The 15943-nt window shown below is 52.3% G+C and overlaps 4 protein-coding genes and 1 non-coding gene across 5 annotated transcripts; 4 read left to right on the top strand and 1 right to left on the bottom strand.

The window, feature by feature from the left end:
- Window positions 1–229: 229 nt before the first annotated feature.
- Window positions 230–2401, top strand: CHGG_06066 (uncharacterized protein; the record flags this gene model as incomplete). Its single annotated transcript, XM_001222160.1, has 6 exons — window positions 230–753; window positions 809–987; window positions 1040–1435; window positions 1596–1825; window positions 1884–2014; window positions 2122–2401. 6 exons carry the CDS (start codon window positions 230–232, stop codon window positions 2399–2401), a joined length of 1740 nt encoding a protein of 579 aa, XP_001222161.1.
- Window positions 2402–3696: 1295 nt separating this feature from the next.
- On the top strand, window positions 3697–3770 carry CHGG_11372. Its single transcript has one exon. It is a non-coding gene; the product is annotated as a tRNA-Asn (tRNA).
- Window positions 3771–5970: 2200 nt separating this feature from the next.
- Window positions 5971–6537, bottom strand: CHGG_06065 (uncharacterized protein; the record flags this gene model as incomplete). The annotated part of the gene is made up of 1 exon (XM_001222159.1): window positions 5971–6537. The coding sequence occupies one exon, from the start codon at window positions 6535–6537 to the stop codon at window positions 5971–5973; it is 567 nt and encodes a 188-aa protein (XP_001222160.1).
- Window positions 6538–7279: 742 nt separating this feature from the next.
- CHGG_06064 (uncharacterized protein) lies at window positions 7280–8534 on the top strand (the record flags this gene model as incomplete). Its single annotated transcript, XM_001222158.1, has 3 exons — window positions 7280–7295; window positions 7710–7879; window positions 8121–8534. The coding sequence occupies 3 exons, from the start codon at window positions 7280–7282 to the stop codon at window positions 8532–8534; spliced, it is 600 nt and encodes a 199-aa protein (XP_001222159.1).
- A 3994-nt stretch (window positions 8535–12528) lies between these two features.
- CHGG_06063 (uncharacterized protein) lies at window positions 12529–14313 on the top strand (the record flags this gene model as incomplete). Its single annotated transcript, XM_001222157.1, has 2 exons — window positions 12529–13021; window positions 13229–14313. 2 exons carry the CDS (start codon window positions 12529–12531, stop codon window positions 14311–14313), a joined length of 1578 nt encoding a protein of 525 aa, XP_001222158.1.
- Between the last annotated feature and the right edge of the window lie 1630 nt (window positions 14314–15943).

The following is a 15943-nucleotide window of genomic DNA, read 5'->3' as shown; positions in this document are numbered from 1 at the left end:
TCTCTGCAGAGTTCGGACGAACAACCCTGAACAAGAGAGGCCCGTCGGTGACGTGCGGAGACCTATCCTCGAGTCCTCACTATAAAGTCTGACGCTCTCCTTTCCCATCATGGCTTCAACATCTTTTCACATCTTTGACCATCTCTCAACTTTCCTTCCACCAGGAATATCCATAAACATCACCTCCCCTACCGATCTTTGGTTTCGTTTTGCCCAACAGCTTTCCACCATGAATTTCCTTGAATTCTTCCTCTTGTTATTCGGCCTCTTTTCAGTACACGGCAAAGCAGCAACACCGTACGAGCTTCGCCCGCCTCCGCTAGACACCCCTTGGACAGAGAAGGTCGGAACCCAGCCCTGGCCACAGTACCCTCGCCCCCAGCTTCGCCGCGATGTTTGGCAGTCACTCAACGGGATCTGGACCTACCAGCCCGCCCAAGGAGCTGACGCTGTCGCCAACCCGCCGGCTTTACCTCTGGAGAAGGAGACTCTGATCCCTTCATGCATCGAGAGCGGTATCTCCGGCATCATGGACATGAGCTTCACCGTCACCCACATGTGGTTTGGTACCAACTTCACCGTCCCGCCGCGCTGGGCTGAGGATGGCCGCCGGGTCTTGCTGAACTTTGAGGCTGTCGACTATGAGGCTACTGTTTACGTCAACGGCGCCAAGGTCGGTTTCAACCGCGGCGGCTACTCCCGCTTTACGCTTGATGTCACAGAACATATCACCTCGGACAAAGTCAACGAGTTGTATGTATTCCCCAGTGTGGAACTGTGAATGTGAAATCAGCTTACCAGGGTCCAGGCACGTCTTCGTCTTTGATCCCACGGACGATCAATCCATCCCCCAGGGCAAGCAGACCAAACGGCTATCGCACATCTTTTATGTGCCTTGCACGGGCATTTGGCAGACAGTGTGGCTTGAGAGTGTGCCCAAAAACTTCATCTCGACCGTGGATCTGTCAGCCGACATGAACGGCGAGGGTAAGTCCGGTCTTCAGTGGGTGTGATGCATCCATATCTAACTTCATGACAGTTACTGCTACCGTCCATAGCTGGGCAAAGGGTGCGACTCCCGTCGAGATCTCTGTGGCAGGCCCACACGGCGATGTGGTGGCAACTCACCAACATGTCTCGGACAAGACTTTTACCTTCCAGGTTGACTCGCCGGAGCTGTGGTCTCCCGACTCCCCGACCCTTTACAACGTGACCATCACGATGGGGAAGGATGAGGTTCAGAGCTACACTGGCTTCCGCACCTTTTCCGCGGGCGAGATTGACGGCGTGCAGCGCCCCCTCCTCAACGACGAGTTTGTCTTTATGTTTGGTCCCCTCGACCAGGGGTATTGGCCAGATGGCATCTACACCCCCCCGTCGCTGGAAGCCATGGTCTACGACCTGGAGGTTATCAAGGACCTCGGCATGAACATGGGTAGGCCGTAAAGCGCCGTTTTACCTTGTGGGCAAAGCTAACGTCGTGCAGTCAGGAAACACATCAAGATCGAGCCAGACCTTTTCTACGAAGCCTGCGACCGTCTCGGTCTTCTCGTGATCCAAGACATGCCGTCGATGCGGGTGCACACCAACGCCAGGCCCACGGACGCGGAACAGGCCGAGTTCCAACGCCAACTCGAGATCATGGATCAACGAGCACAAGAGCTACCCAAGCATCATCACCTGGGTCATCTACAACGAGGGATGGGGCCAGATCACCGACTATCACCCAGAGTTCGCCCTGACCGAGCGTGTCCGCGAGCTGGACCCGACCAGGCTGATCGATGCGGTCACCGGCTGGCATGACCACGGCGCAGGGGACTACTCGGTAGGTTATCCGCCCCGTAATACATACAAGCAACAGTGACTAACCACCTAACCACCAGGACAACCACAAATACGCCGAGCCCCAATGCGGCACCCCCTTCTTCTCGCGGCCCTCCTCACCCTACGACCCCAACCGCATCGGTTTCCAAGGCGAGTTCGGCGGCATCGGCATCCGCCTCGCCGACGAGAAGTACGTCGTCAACTCCCATTCTCCCTCCCCCCTTCCCTTCCTCCTCCCCTTCCCCTCCCCCCCTGCCCCCACCAGCACCACCCCACTAAATCCCTTCTCAACACCAGGCCTTGGCTCATCCCGGCGCGGGTCAACAGCATCAACGATACGTACGAAATCCACTCGGGCGCCGAATCCTTCCACTACCGGGCGCACGTGCTGCTCACGCAGCTGCGCGAGCAGGTCGAGCGGTACGCGTGCAGCGGCGCCGTGTACACGCAGACGACCGACGTCGAAGGCGAGGTCAACGGCCTGCTGACCATGGACCGGCGCGTGCTGAAGGTGGATCGGGAGCGGTGGAGGGCGGATATTGAGGGGTTGTATGAGGCTGCGGGGGAGAGGGCGTAGTCCTCCCTCCCGTGTCTCCCGGACTGGACTGGACTGGACTGGACTTGATGGACGTGGCTGCGCGGATGGGGCGTGTCGTGTCGTCTGGCGGCGTGGCGTCTGTTGGCTTGTTGGTTATGGCCTGGGGTCTGTCCGTCCGTCCGTCTGCCTGGGTGGGTGTGTGTGTGAGTGTCTCTTTTTCGGGAGGGGGGGTTGTGATTGGTTGTTTTGGTTGAGTGCCCGGTTGGTTGGTTCACTGGGTTGGTTGGTTCGGTGCACTTCTTTTGCTATTGGTCTGTCTGACTGGTGTGGTATCTGGTCGGGTAAGGCAGTCTTGGCCCTCAGTTTGGGAGCTGTAGGAGATCTGCCGTAGGCTTGGTAATGCACGATCCCCCATAATGCTGAGTGAACTGATAGTTGTGCTGTTCTGCTGCTATTCATGCCGGTCAGTTGACATCTCCAAAAAGCGTGACCAACCGCCAAGGAGGACTTGTCTCTCGCCCTTCCCGAGATAGGAAGGTGTTTTCCCCCATAATCCTCATCACCCTGCAGTATATTCTGCATCCCTCTTTGGTGGGCTCCCTAAGTTGCGCACCTCGACGTCATCGCGTCAGACTTCATGCGAGACAGCTGGATCATGGTCAGCTGTTGTGCGTCAGTCGCACGACACAGGTTGCCGTCGTGCGGTCCCTTTCTTGACTTCCCCGGGGTTGCATCGCGGGGAAGCTCGACGGGACGGCACATGTCTCCCGGCAGTGCCTGGGCGGTGGAACGGCGTACACCAACGTGGCGGTGTGGTGGGACGTGGTTTTATAAGAGAGGGTTTTGATAGTTATGTGAGTTGGTTAAGTTCTTTGACGCGCATGCCGCAGCGGGGTTTCCATTGCGAGGAAGAGCGGGGAATATCATGGATGTTCGAGGTGTTGCATTCCCGACTTGGTCACTTAAAATTCAAGGCTGTGAACTCATAGGGACGGACGGAGAACGCAGCCGTTGAAGTCTTGCAAGAGTAACCGGAAAGGCTATACTCATCCCTGTATTGGGCCAGGAAGATTTGACCTCCCGATTACATGTACCCACTCAGTTGCTCAGGGGGTTTTGAGAGAAATTGGTGGCTGGCAAACACGCCACCGCTTGGACGATTGAACTCGATTGTACTTCTATACTTCTACTCCCTCCGAGCAAGGCCCACTTGAACTGTCGTTTACTCAACATCGACGGACCTCCATCGACCGAAGGTGGAGTACATCGGTACCTAGCCTCAACAAAAACAAATTATCCGCTCGACGGCCCACAACAACGCAACCCACCTCTACTCCTCTGTGGCGCAATTGGCTAGCGCGTCTGACTGTTAATCAGGAGGTTGGAAGTTCGAGCCTTCCCGGAGGAGACGGTGAAAGAGCTACTATTTTGCTTGGTTTTTGATTTTTTTGCGGTTGGTCCTCAGGGGCAGAGGGGCCATCTCATCCCGGTTCTAGTTAGGTACCTGGTAGGTAGATGTGCTATACTGAGAATGATTGACAGATTGACGTACAACACAATTGAGAGTTTTCGGAAGCTTGTTAGCTGGTATCGAGAGCGCAGATACCAAGACAGAGGTTGAAGCACGTTCAAAAGGTTGACCGGTTGATGAGGGAGAAGTAGCCCGACGAAGACCCAAGACCCTGAGTCGCCAGCCATTCTGGTTCTAGTGAATAGATGCCCAGGAGGCTATTCTACTATGGGGGAAATGGTTGCCTGCACTCCAAGTCAAATTTGTTTGGATCCTTTGCCGTCGTCTCATCCTATCGATTCAGCGTTGGATACTGGGACCTGCCCCTTTTCTCGCCGGAGACTGCAGAGCGCCCATAACCAAACACATGCCGCATGGCGTTATGGACGGAACATTGTGGATAGATGGTTCATTTGTTTGTCGACTAAGTAGTTATACAGGATCCAATTCTTGAGCCGTCACTGTGGCAGCTTTCTATGAGGGGTGAAATTTGAGAGCGGTGGTCGGTTCTCTAGACTGGAGAGACGATAAGGCTTGAATAGATAGTGGAAAACATGTACATAATGCATACATGTACCTGCATCCATTCACTGACTCGTGTATCTCGGTTTTAAGGAATCAAATGCCGCCTGAATGCGACGTTTCCAGAGATTAGACTGGGTGAGTGTGCCCACGATGACAACATCAAATTTTGGAACGTGGAGCAAGTCAGCCGTTAGTTCCGGTTTGCCTTTGCTTATCGGTTCGCTGGCTCCAAACTCCCCTTTCCCATAAACGGGTCATCCGAGTCAGCTTTCCATGGAACCCCGAGAGATGATCCCGAAACTCGCCGAGGGTTTCGACAACCACATCTCCTTATATACCCCGCGCCCACCACGCGATAGAGAAAATGCAATTCGGATCCAAGTCAGGCTTTGGGGTTGTTCCCAGGCCTTCAATCCCCACCTAGTCTCACGTCACGACAGAGATGAGATGGAGTCGCCTCAGCTACCTCCCGGGGGGCTCGGGCCTTGAAGAGATCCATCATGATTTGATCTCCATGTTCCCAGATGGTGGTGGTAAGGGATATCTGCGACCGAGGCGTTTCAACGAGCAAGATCTAATGGGTCTTGAGGGGGTCGGCCTCGGAGTGCAAGCGGGCGGCGATGTTGGAATCAGAGCGGTTTTCCGTTGCCGCGGTCAGAACGAGTCGGGCGTCATTTAAATCCACTTCCCAAGCCTAGCCGGCCATTCCAACCCACTGTGGTTCAGCGCATCTTTATGTTATCAACTCCATGCTCGGGTAATGGGATGTCAGGGGACCTCCCACCCTTGGGGTCCTTCGAACTGAGCAAAGATCGAGGCATTGTTCTTGACGACTGGAAATAGGCTTCTCGGTGCTATTATCCTTGTCTGAACACGCGAAGGACAGACATTTCTTGCACCCCTGGAAAGCTTGTTCCTGGCGATGGTGGAGATATGATTGGGAGGTGGCTTCCGGATGGAGTTGTCATGGAAGCTGTGCTTGGTTCCGATGTTTGTTGCGCTAGAACATAGCTTAGAAGCACTTGACAATAAGACTAGGCAGGTCGTTTCCTGATACTATGATTACATCGGTAATGTCTGGTTAAAGGGATGCTCGATTGAGAGATGGACGTAAACATAGTCTTATTATAACAGCTAAATATACAAGAAAGGAAAGACAACCTCATTAGTTTGTTTTCCCGATACAAAGTAACAAAAATCTCAAATCCCATCGTCCACCTATCCGGAGATACGACTAGAAAATCCCGAAGGCGGGATCATCCTCGTCGTCTAACTGGCTAAAACCCGGGGTATTATCCGTGATCGATACCTCAGGAGGCGCCCGATCCTCAATACAGAGGTTCGTAAACGCCTCTGTCAATACATCCCGCAAAACATCGATGTTGAGGCGCCGCATGCCCAGCATGACTGTCTCGAAGGATACTCGGCACTGGATTTTGGAACTGTGCTGTTCCGTATCTACCCCGGACATCGGATCCGTCGGGGTAGCCTCATCACCGCCTTCTTTCAGGTTATTATTATTAGCCGGGATTATAACCTCAGAGAGGAGCCACGTGACGACGCCGAGGTTATCTTAGTCGAGGGCATCGACAGCCAGAAATTTGTCGATTGCCTGGGCCGTCTTGCAGTGCTTCGAAATGCTGTAAGGATCCCTTGGGTTTCTGTGCCAGTTCTGGCGGGCGGCGCGTAGCAGGAGGAATATCCCAGCTAGGAACTTGAGGTTGCGCCGCATCCAGATATGCTGGAGGGCGGGGAGGCGACGGATGGAGGATATCACCTCGATGGGATTGTCCTCAAAATGGCTGATCTGACAATTCTCTTTTGAAGCCTGTATTAAATTTGTGGCTTCTCGGAAGATTTGGGAGAACGTGTCATCGAGCAGACGGGTAGTTATTTGGCGCGCACCGGTGCCCGCCTTGATGGCCGTCACGATGCCGATTTCGCTGCGGCTTCGGTTCATGAGGGTGTTTTTGAAATGGTACACCATGCCGGCCTTCGGCATTTTTTCCCGCCGGCTGAATCTTGGTTTGATAACTATGGATGTTGCGGTTATCAAGATGGCGCTCTTCGTGTCGCGCATTGTGCTTTTGGTGTTGTGGCCCTTTTGACTTGAGCGAGCGGCGCGGCTTTTAGTTTCCATGATGTCGGCGATCAATTGATCGGGAGACGTAAGAGAAGGACGAGAAAATGTGATTCTTGGGAAGAAGGGCCGCAGCCTGAGCAGGAGGAGACTGGAGGCGGTGGACAGCGATACTCAAGCGGGAAGAGATAGGCCGATTTTATTGAATTAGTAAAAGCAGCCGAAGAGAACGAATGAAAAAAGGCAAATAGTAACAAAGAGAGCAGGATTTGTAAATCCCGGAAATTTCTATGTGCTCAGAGAAAGTTTGGAATTGTATGGTGGGTGGCGATGGGGAAGATGAAGCGAGTCGGGTCACTCTTTCTAGGTTAGGTCAGTCGCGATTTAAAGAATTGGGGAAACATCGCGTGGGAAATGATTGACCTGTACTGCGGCCGCGTCGGCAGAAGAAAACACCTTCACCGAGTTCACGGGGTGATGAGACGGAGGGCAGAAGCCTGCCCGGGTTATTAATTCGGCGGCATCCGGTTGCCAGACGCTGGGCGCATATAGATCCCCTTTGCACAGTACCAACTCAACAAATTGGAGAGCGGAAGGTGGTTAGCTCAGCGGTTTAGCTTTGTTACCACATCTGCACCCGAGATAATTGTTCCACTGTGCCCAAGGAGGCTCAGGGTTCGATTCCTTGCACGCAAGTCTGGGGCATATGCCGGTTCTTATAGCGGCCAAGTCGTCGCTGGCCTTTTCCGATCATGCACACCGCCCTTGCGTAAAAGGAAGAAAACCCATCAAGCAGTGAAACATGGCCAGGTTATCTGGTGTGTAGATGTGTCGGCAGGGACAGACGGTTGGTGGCCTGATTGGCACAGGTGCGCTTACAACCTTCTGAGCTCCAAGTGTAGAGATATGGGACACTGCATCTAATTGCAAATAGTAGAAAAAAAAGGTAGTTAGAAGAAAGAGTTGTCTCTTCAAAGGTAGAAGGCGCCTCAGCCTGCACTGCAATACACACACACACACACACACACGATTTATTCCGCCCGGCGGGCCTAACCCGAAAGGGCAACTATCATGCAATCTACTAATACATATCCTAAAATGGATCCTGGTCTCATGAAGCCCGTACATCCTCCTTTTCTGGCTTAACTCCTTACAATCTTTGTCACGGGGCGGGGTCAGGGGAGTCGCGGGACAGGGTCAGGTTCTGGCTAATGACTGAGTTGTGCGATGAGGAGAGAGGAAGCTCTCGCAAGGGGACGCTAACGGAGAGGAGATCCTGCTGCTAGTGTGGTTCCAGGTCGCGTGGGCACGTGCTGCCCACGTGACCCAAGCAGGTCAGGCTTGGTGCCGTGACAATCTTGCCCTCTCTGCTGCGGGTGCTCGTGGGTTAGTAGTACGAAAAGTAAGCTGGCTTGAAGGCTAGTCTCCAAGTGTCCAACGTCCTATCTTCGGCGGCTGAAGCACGCTTACTCCGGTGTGGCACGAGATGAAGGAGGGGTGTTAGTCGGGGTTTAGGATGGTGAAGGTTAGTTTGCTTCATTCTGTTATAGTTGTGCGCGCAGAGCGCACAGAATATTTGCAGAGGATCAAAGTGGGGCGGCCTGACACGGACTAGTTATCTCTAAGTAACTCTAATCACACAGGGGGGTGACTTTGACCATCAGCAGGAGACGCTATTCCGGAACGAAACCCTAAGGAGGCACGACGGTCTCAGCAAGGCGAAGAGCTCAATGCTGATTCAAATCCGGACGGGAGCAATAGGCTTACGGGACTTCTTGTTTACACGGGGAGTCCCGGAGGTTCCGACTCCTGCCTGCGAGTGTGGCGAGGGACGAGAGACTGCCGAACACCTGGTAGTGTGGTGTTTGGCCCCACCGTTGACTAGAAGATGGGAGAGAACTGGAATTCGGACACAACGGGACTTTTACTCTGTTCTACACGGCATCAATCCCACGACTGCACGGCTCGCGAGGAGAGTTCTCGACTGGCTGATGGACTCGGGGAAGCTGCCGATGTACAACTTAGCCAGGAGGCTCGAGCTGGAAGCGGCGGCCTGAAGCGCCCCCGTTCGGAGGCCAGGAGGCCTCCTCTCTTTGTATATGTAGGCTCACTAAAACGCATCGCTCCTTGATTGTTGGTATGGGTTTTTCACCCGGCCCGGGAGGGCACGGTTTTCCTGTACACTAAATAGCTGAGGGTCCGGCACGCCCTAGGGCATAGCGGAGTATGAATAATAATAATATAGCCCTAGTTGTTGTGCTCATTTCTAACCGAAAATGTTGTTCAACAATCATATATGGTCAAGAGCCTTTCAACCAAACACTAGTTCCAGTACAAGAACACGGGCAACCTTGATGCCAATGACGCCTATATAAATAAACCAACCCCCAGGGTGTCAGCGGCTCTTTGGGCCAACCTGTGCTGCCCACAAAACCAAACCATAACTTGGACGGGGCCAACTAATCCATCTATCAACATGTCAGAACTGAGTGGCACAGAGCTAATAGCATCTCTACGAGACTTCAACTCGCTACCTACTGAACTTCTACGGGAAATCTGCAGCTACTTTTGTCCTCATTGTTTACGACAAGGAGACCCATGGCCCTTCAACGACCGACGAGACCACGGGGGGGACCCGAACAAAGAAGTAGAGTTGGGCTCGCGGAAATTGTCTACAGACCTGGTCAAAATCAGCTGTGTTAACAAGGCTCTACGCTCGGCATCACACGAATATTTATATCATTGCCCGGCTGTCAAAGATTTCTCGCTTTGGTCCCTTATCAAAATCTTGCTAAGTGATCCCGATAGAGCGTTGAAAATCCGTGAGGTCCAGGTCCTGGAAGGAACTAAGACGGTGTTGGCGCGCTTTAGTTCAGATATATCCAATATGGCCCGTGAACTGCGCGAGCTCGTAGAACAGGCCACACTACCCAACACAATGCCTCTCCGCATCGAACAAGCAATATGCGGCCCACGTAGGGATATTGACCGGCCCTGGGCTGTCCAAGAGGCAGTCTTTATTGCGACACTTTTGCGGCTTCCCCTGAACCTGGAAAGTGTACAGTTTCGACTGTCAGCCGACTCGTGGTGGGATTCTTTTGATATTGAGAACACATCCACGTACTATGCCATCTGTCTCACTTGTACTATGACCCCACTAAATCCGCTAATATAACCCTAACCCTGTGACATCTGGAATTTTTGTCAATGCCGTGAAAGCCTTGCCAGGTGCCAATACACGGAAGCCCTGTAATTGCAGCCGCATTTCAGTGCGCATTCAGCCCCCAACCCCACCACATTCGCGGCATCCGGCCAAGCCACCGCATCACCACCACCAACCGCAACAAAACAACCAAGATGTCGGCTGAGTAGGCTGCAACTACCCTCATTCGAATCGCCTGCTAATTCTGCGTAGATTGACGTCGTCCGCGTCCGAATCGGACGCCTCTAGCACTTAGCGCGGCTTCTCAGATCCCGATTCCGATGTCGATGCTGTCAATGGCGATGCACTTCGGTTCTCGAACCCTCCACCGCACCACAAGCTCAATACTCACGGCTATGACTCGCTGGAGGGCCGACCCGCCGACTGTAGTTTAATTGTTTTTATTGCGAAAACGGGTTATTTGGCTTATTTGCGCTGGTGTGCGTGGATTCTGTTACGCCTGGGCTTGTATTGTTGATGTCCTGGCACCTGGCAGCATTGAAAGAAAGTTCCAGATGTCTCAGGGTTAGGGTTATATTAGCGGATTTAGTGGGGTCATAGTACAAGTGAGACAGATGGCATAGTACGTGGATGTGTTCTCTTGATGTTAACCGTACATTTGGGGAAATCATTCACAGTGTCTTGGCATTATCTGATGCGTCCTTCATATCATTGAGGAGACTCGCTTTCATCGGCCAGCTGTATCCCAAGGATGATACATTGATTGTGAGTGCCATCCCCATAATAGCCGCAGCGCCCAACCTAGAAGCAACCCATTTCTCCTTTGGCGGTAGTGCACTTCTCGAGGTTAAGCTACCGCCAATGAAGAACCTTACCGAGCTGAGTTTACACCACACGGCCATGACCAGCGACTCCCTGGCAAAACTCCTAGCCGTGGTTGGTCAAGGCTTCGCAAGTTCAGATTCGTTCCAGCATCGCAGAATTATCTCATCAGCTCCATAGAGCTTCTCAAACTACTGGCACGCTGGAAAGGGACGCTAAAGGAACTATCCTACAAGGCGAATTACCAGCACAAGATCTTCGATCCCCCTTACCCCAACCTTCTGCGGCGCTTTGAGACATTGGAGTCACTGTGCACCCAAATTGTCCATGGTCCCGACCCACGCCTTACACCCCAGGTGGTTTTAGATACCTTCTCTTCGATGCTTCCGTGCTCCATTAGCAACCTTTGGTTTCGTGGGGAAGGTAGAATACTGGCCCCTGCCATGCAAGGTTTGTTAAATGCGTTTCGCGCTGGTCACTACAGCCATTTGCGTACGACCGAGATTCGGGCCTGGAAGCGTCGCCCGTATCAAAGTTATCTACCGCTTCCCGACCCACGTTATTCTTCTGACGAGGATAGTTCTGGCCAAGATACTTCTGATGAAGACACTTCCGATGAGGACACTTCCGATGATGAAGATACTTCCGATGATGGGAATACTCCTGATGCGGGTGGCCTAAGTCAATCAGAACTACGGGCCATCGCCGCTTCATTCAAAGCGTTGGGGGTAGACTTTGTTCTTGAGTTTATAATGTAGTTAGTTAGTGTAGTTTTAAGTTGCAAAACGGGTAACTACTACGATGGGAAAGTACATGTAGCTGGGCAGCATCGCTTATTAGGTGTACTGTTCGGACATAGTTAGGTATATATTGAACAACACAAGATAAGGTACCCTACCCACCTACCTAGGTAAGGTACCTCACTTAAGGTACCTGTCAAACCTTACCCGGTGAACATACCATACCCACATGGGGTCGCTTCCAGCTTAGGACATCTATACCGGTATCCTTGCGCCAAGGAGGGGCGACTTTCCCTCTAAGTGTGCCTTAGTTTAGCCAGCTGGGTGGTCCAATTGATTGTTTTCCCTCTTTTCGCGCTTGCCCTCTCTTCCCCATAATTATTATGTTATTATTCATACTCCGCTATGCCCTAGGGCGTGCCGGACCCTCGGTTATTTAATGTACAGGAAAACCGTGCCCTTCCGGGCCGGGTGAAAAACCCATACCAACAATCAAAGAGCGATGCTTTTTAGTGAGCCTACATACACAAATAGAGGAGGCCTCCTGGCCTCCGATCGGGGGTTCTTCAGGCCGCTGCTTCCAGCTCGGCCTCCTGGCTAAGTTGTACATCGGCAGCTTCCCCGAGTCCATCAGCCAGTCGAGAACTCTCCTCGCGAGCCGTAGCAGTCGTGGGATTGATGCCCGTGTTAGTACAGAGTAAAAGTCCCGTCGTGTCCGAATTCCGGTTCTCTCCCATCTTCTAGTCAACGGTGGGGCCAAACACCACACTACCAGGTGTTCGGACTTCCCCATAATTGTATCCATTTCCCTTTCTATTATTGTAATGCAGTATTCAAGTCTTTGGTGGTTAACCTTTTCAATATGAAGTGACACGGTACTTCAGAAATAGGGGTTACCAATTATATTACGAAACACTGGGCCGGTGAGCATACTAGTTGACATGAGCATTGATGCATAGGTAGGGTGTATTTACGATTCTGAACCATCGGGTCTACCATACCACACCCAATCTGCCATGTCTGCCTACAACCTCGCTGTGGTACCACATTGTAGTAATGACGACTCCGATTGGTAATTTCGTAAAGCAACATCTCGATATCTGGTTAGGTACTTGGAGTCCCAGTGAGTGCCTGCTTATGAGGGAGTTGCGGCATATTTCACATTTCACTCAAAGCACAGCATGTATCAACCACATGCACCACAAGACAGCCCTCATGTTCACTTTGGATTAAGGATTATATTCAGTAAATCACCCACTTATCCTATCGCTCTTAGCAGAACAGCACCAGCACTTATCGGTCATTATCATTTGGCCTACATAAACTATGTACTCGCCGTCCCGAATCCCCGATCAGTTCCTGCGCTTAACGACACGAAACAACAGCGTCAGTGTTGTCAACCAATCCATCGCCATGCCCGAATCTAGGGTTCCTAGAACAAGCCTCCTGTCGCTACCCACGGAACTCCTACGGAAGATATGCAGCTACTTTTGTGGTCATTGCCTTCGCAAAGGAGACCCCTGGCCATGGCACACTAGACAGGACCATCTCGCCGATCCCGAGCCGCTACCAGATCTGGGCTTTCGCAGCGGCTTCTTGGTGCTCCTCAGCTTAACTCGAGTTAACAAGGCCCTCTACGCCGTAGCAAGAGAGTATTTGTCTCACTGCCCGTCCCTACAGAAGAAGTCAATGCTTTGGCACCTTGTCGACACACCGGTAGGGCCGATAGATCCGCGAACCCGGGAGGTCGACGTCACGTATCCCAGAGGTCGCTACGGGAGATGCCCCTGGAACCACCAACACCCGGCCTTGCTTAAAGGTGTGTTGCGTGACGTCCTCAGCAATGATGAGGGACTAACGTGGGGTGTCCGCTACGCCATTGATGAGTATATAGAGAACGGCAAGCATTATTTTATAAATGAGGGCCCTTACTGTCAGCCTGTCGAGCACGCAGCATTGATTATGATGCTCCTGCAGCTTCTGCCAAATTTGGAAACTGCCCATTTCACACTACCAAGTGGCATAGATATACAGGACGGATGTGCGTTTATCTTTATGGCGATCCTTCGCGCCATCTTCAAGTTATCCGGCCAGTCCAGGTTCCCAATGTCAGTAAAGAGGCTAGCATTCAGCGTCTGTGAAGGAGGTTATAACGCCTCGCTCGACTTAGCCTTTCCCATCATGGCGGCGGCGCCTAACCTCGAAGGCATTCACTTCTACGATTGCGGTTCCGTTGAAAGCAAACCTCCGCACCTCGAAAATCTGACCGAGATAAGCTTTGTTAATTCCTCTCTATCCTGCGATTCACTACGTCTGTTTATGGCCGCGGTTGGGCCAAGACTTCGCAAGTTCAGAATCCGACGAACAGGGCACTGGGAAAATGGAGGAGATCACTATCGGGGGTATAGTGAGGCGGTTAACATCAAATTCGATGAGCTTCTCCAGGAACTAATGCCCTGGAAGGACACACTCAAACGCCTGAGCTACACGACGCCACAGAGAGAGCCATGGTTCCCCCACTCTTACCGCCGCCCAGGAATCCTCCGGGACATGATCGCGTTGGAAAGTTTATGCGCCGAGGCATCCTTCTTCGCCGGCAACAAATGGCTCACGCCTAGAGAAGGTTCAGATCTGCTTACCTCAACCCTCCCTTCTTCAATTTGCGAGCTTAAGCTTCGTGGGTACAACTACTTACTCGGGTCTGCCTTGTGGGGGTTATCCAGTGCCGTTAAGGCTGGACAGTACGAAAGTTTGCGCACCATCGAGATCAACGTCTATGACGCCAACGACTTTGACTTCATCGATGAGGATAGCTCCGATGCCGGTAACTCCGATGACGATAGCTCCGATGGCGTTAGTTCCGATGACGAAGACGAAGGTTCGAGGGGTGGAACCTTGGAAAATGAAGCTTCAGAAGATGAAGTTTTGGAAGACGAGCTCTCGGAAGAGGGGTTTTGGGAAGATGAGGAGGCGGAGGGCATTCACCCCCCTATATCGGAACTGGAGGCCATCCGAGCCTCATTTCAGGTTGTGGGAGTGGACCTCATTATTCACGCCTGTCTCCCGGACACTTTGCCCTCCACCAAGAAGGCAGACCCGCCTCCTTTGTAAATACAGATAGAAGCCGTCAGTCTAAACTCGGCGGTCACTTCAAGCCCAAAAGGAGTGATTCTTTCACATGTTACTAATTCGACATCCAGTAAAAGTTCCGCCCCAGCTAAGCACCCCACACCAGTAGCAGTGCTTTATTTTGTTTCTAGACATGGCTATTTGCGACCCTGCATTTTTGAACCGAATTATAATGTATAATCTACTCAACAGTATCCTACCTGCTTCAAGAAATTGAGCGCCATGAGGTGTACCTACGGTTAATTGGCTACTGCAGGGCAATCACCATGCCGGCGGACGACTTTGACCATCAGCAGGAGACGTTATTCCGGAACGAAACTCTAAGGAAGGACGACGGTCTCAGCAAGCCAAAGAGCTCCATGCTGACTCTTATCCGGACGGGAGCAATACGCTTACGGGACGTCTTATATACAAAAAAGAGTCCCGGAGGTTCTGACTCCTGCCTGCGAGTGTGGCGAGGGACGAGAGACTGCCGAACACCTGGTCATGTGGTGTTTGGCCCCACCGTTGACTCGAAGATGGGAGAGAACTGGAATTCGGACACGACGGGACTTTTACTCTGTTCTACACGTCATCAATCCCAATCCCACGACTGCACGGCTCGCGAGGAGAGTCCTCGACTGGCTGATGGACTCGGGGAAGCTGCCGATGTACAACTTAGCCAGGAGGCTCGAGCTGGAAGCGGCGGCCTGAAGCGCCCCCGTTCGGGAGGCCAGGAGGCCTCCTCTCTTTGTATACGCAGACTCACCGGAACGCATCGTTCCTTGACTGTGGGTATGGGTTTTTCACCCGGCCCGGGAGGGCACGGTTTTCCTGTACACTAAATAGCTGAGGGTCCGGCACGCCCTAGGGCATAGCGGAGTATGAATAATAATAATATAATAATCACACAGGGGATTCTTGCATCAATGGGTATATAGAGGAGAAGCAAATCGAGACTTCAATACCTTATATGTAGGTACTTACCTTAGGTAGTTAAAGTGGTTGCCGGCGTTACCAAGTCTGGAGGATGCCGGGAGTTTTGGGAAATAAAGTCTAAGGTACCCTGAGCAGCGCTGCTCTCAGATCAGTCAAATCAGTCAGACCCTCCTGATCTGAACTGATTGATTCCCTCGGCCCTTGAACTGGACTGAACTGGACTGAACTGACATACAAATGCAGCTATTCGTAACCCTGCTGCCCCTTAATCGATCCCCAACCCGGCCTGCTGCCCATCATGACTCCTCCGATGACGATATCGCCGTTCCTAAGCCAGTTCTTCAGCATCTGAAGCATCTCGATAGTCTCCCACTTCATTGCATGCCTCTGGGAGCTCAGAGTAAGCTTGGCAATGCTAAACGACCTCTCGCAGTCAGCTGCCATGGCCGGAATAGCGAGAACGTCAAGGGCCATCTGAGACAGCTTTGGGAACTGAGCCTTATTACTGATCCACCATTCAACCGGATCAACGTTGCCCCCAACCTTCATGTTCTAGTACCGGTCAATCTCGTCCTCGTTACCCTCTTCATCGGAACTGCTTCACGATGGTGCGCAGTCAAGATCGAGGGTGGGGGAGGAAGAATGCTGCAACGTTGTTGGCATCGTCTGTAGCAGAGGCTGCGTAGCTGCTCTG

The sequence above is a fragment of the Chaetomium globosum genome, genomic scaffold (assembly GCF_000143365.1).
Source record: "Chaetomium globosum CBS 148.51 scaffold_3 genomic scaffold, whole genome shotgun sequence".
Classification (NCBI taxonomy): domain Eukaryota; kingdom Fungi; phylum Ascomycota; class Sordariomycetes; order Sordariales; family Chaetomiaceae; genus Chaetomium; species Chaetomium globosum.
The sequence above is the reverse complement of the archived record's forward strand: the minus strand, read 5'-3'. Positions and strand labels throughout refer to the sequence as shown.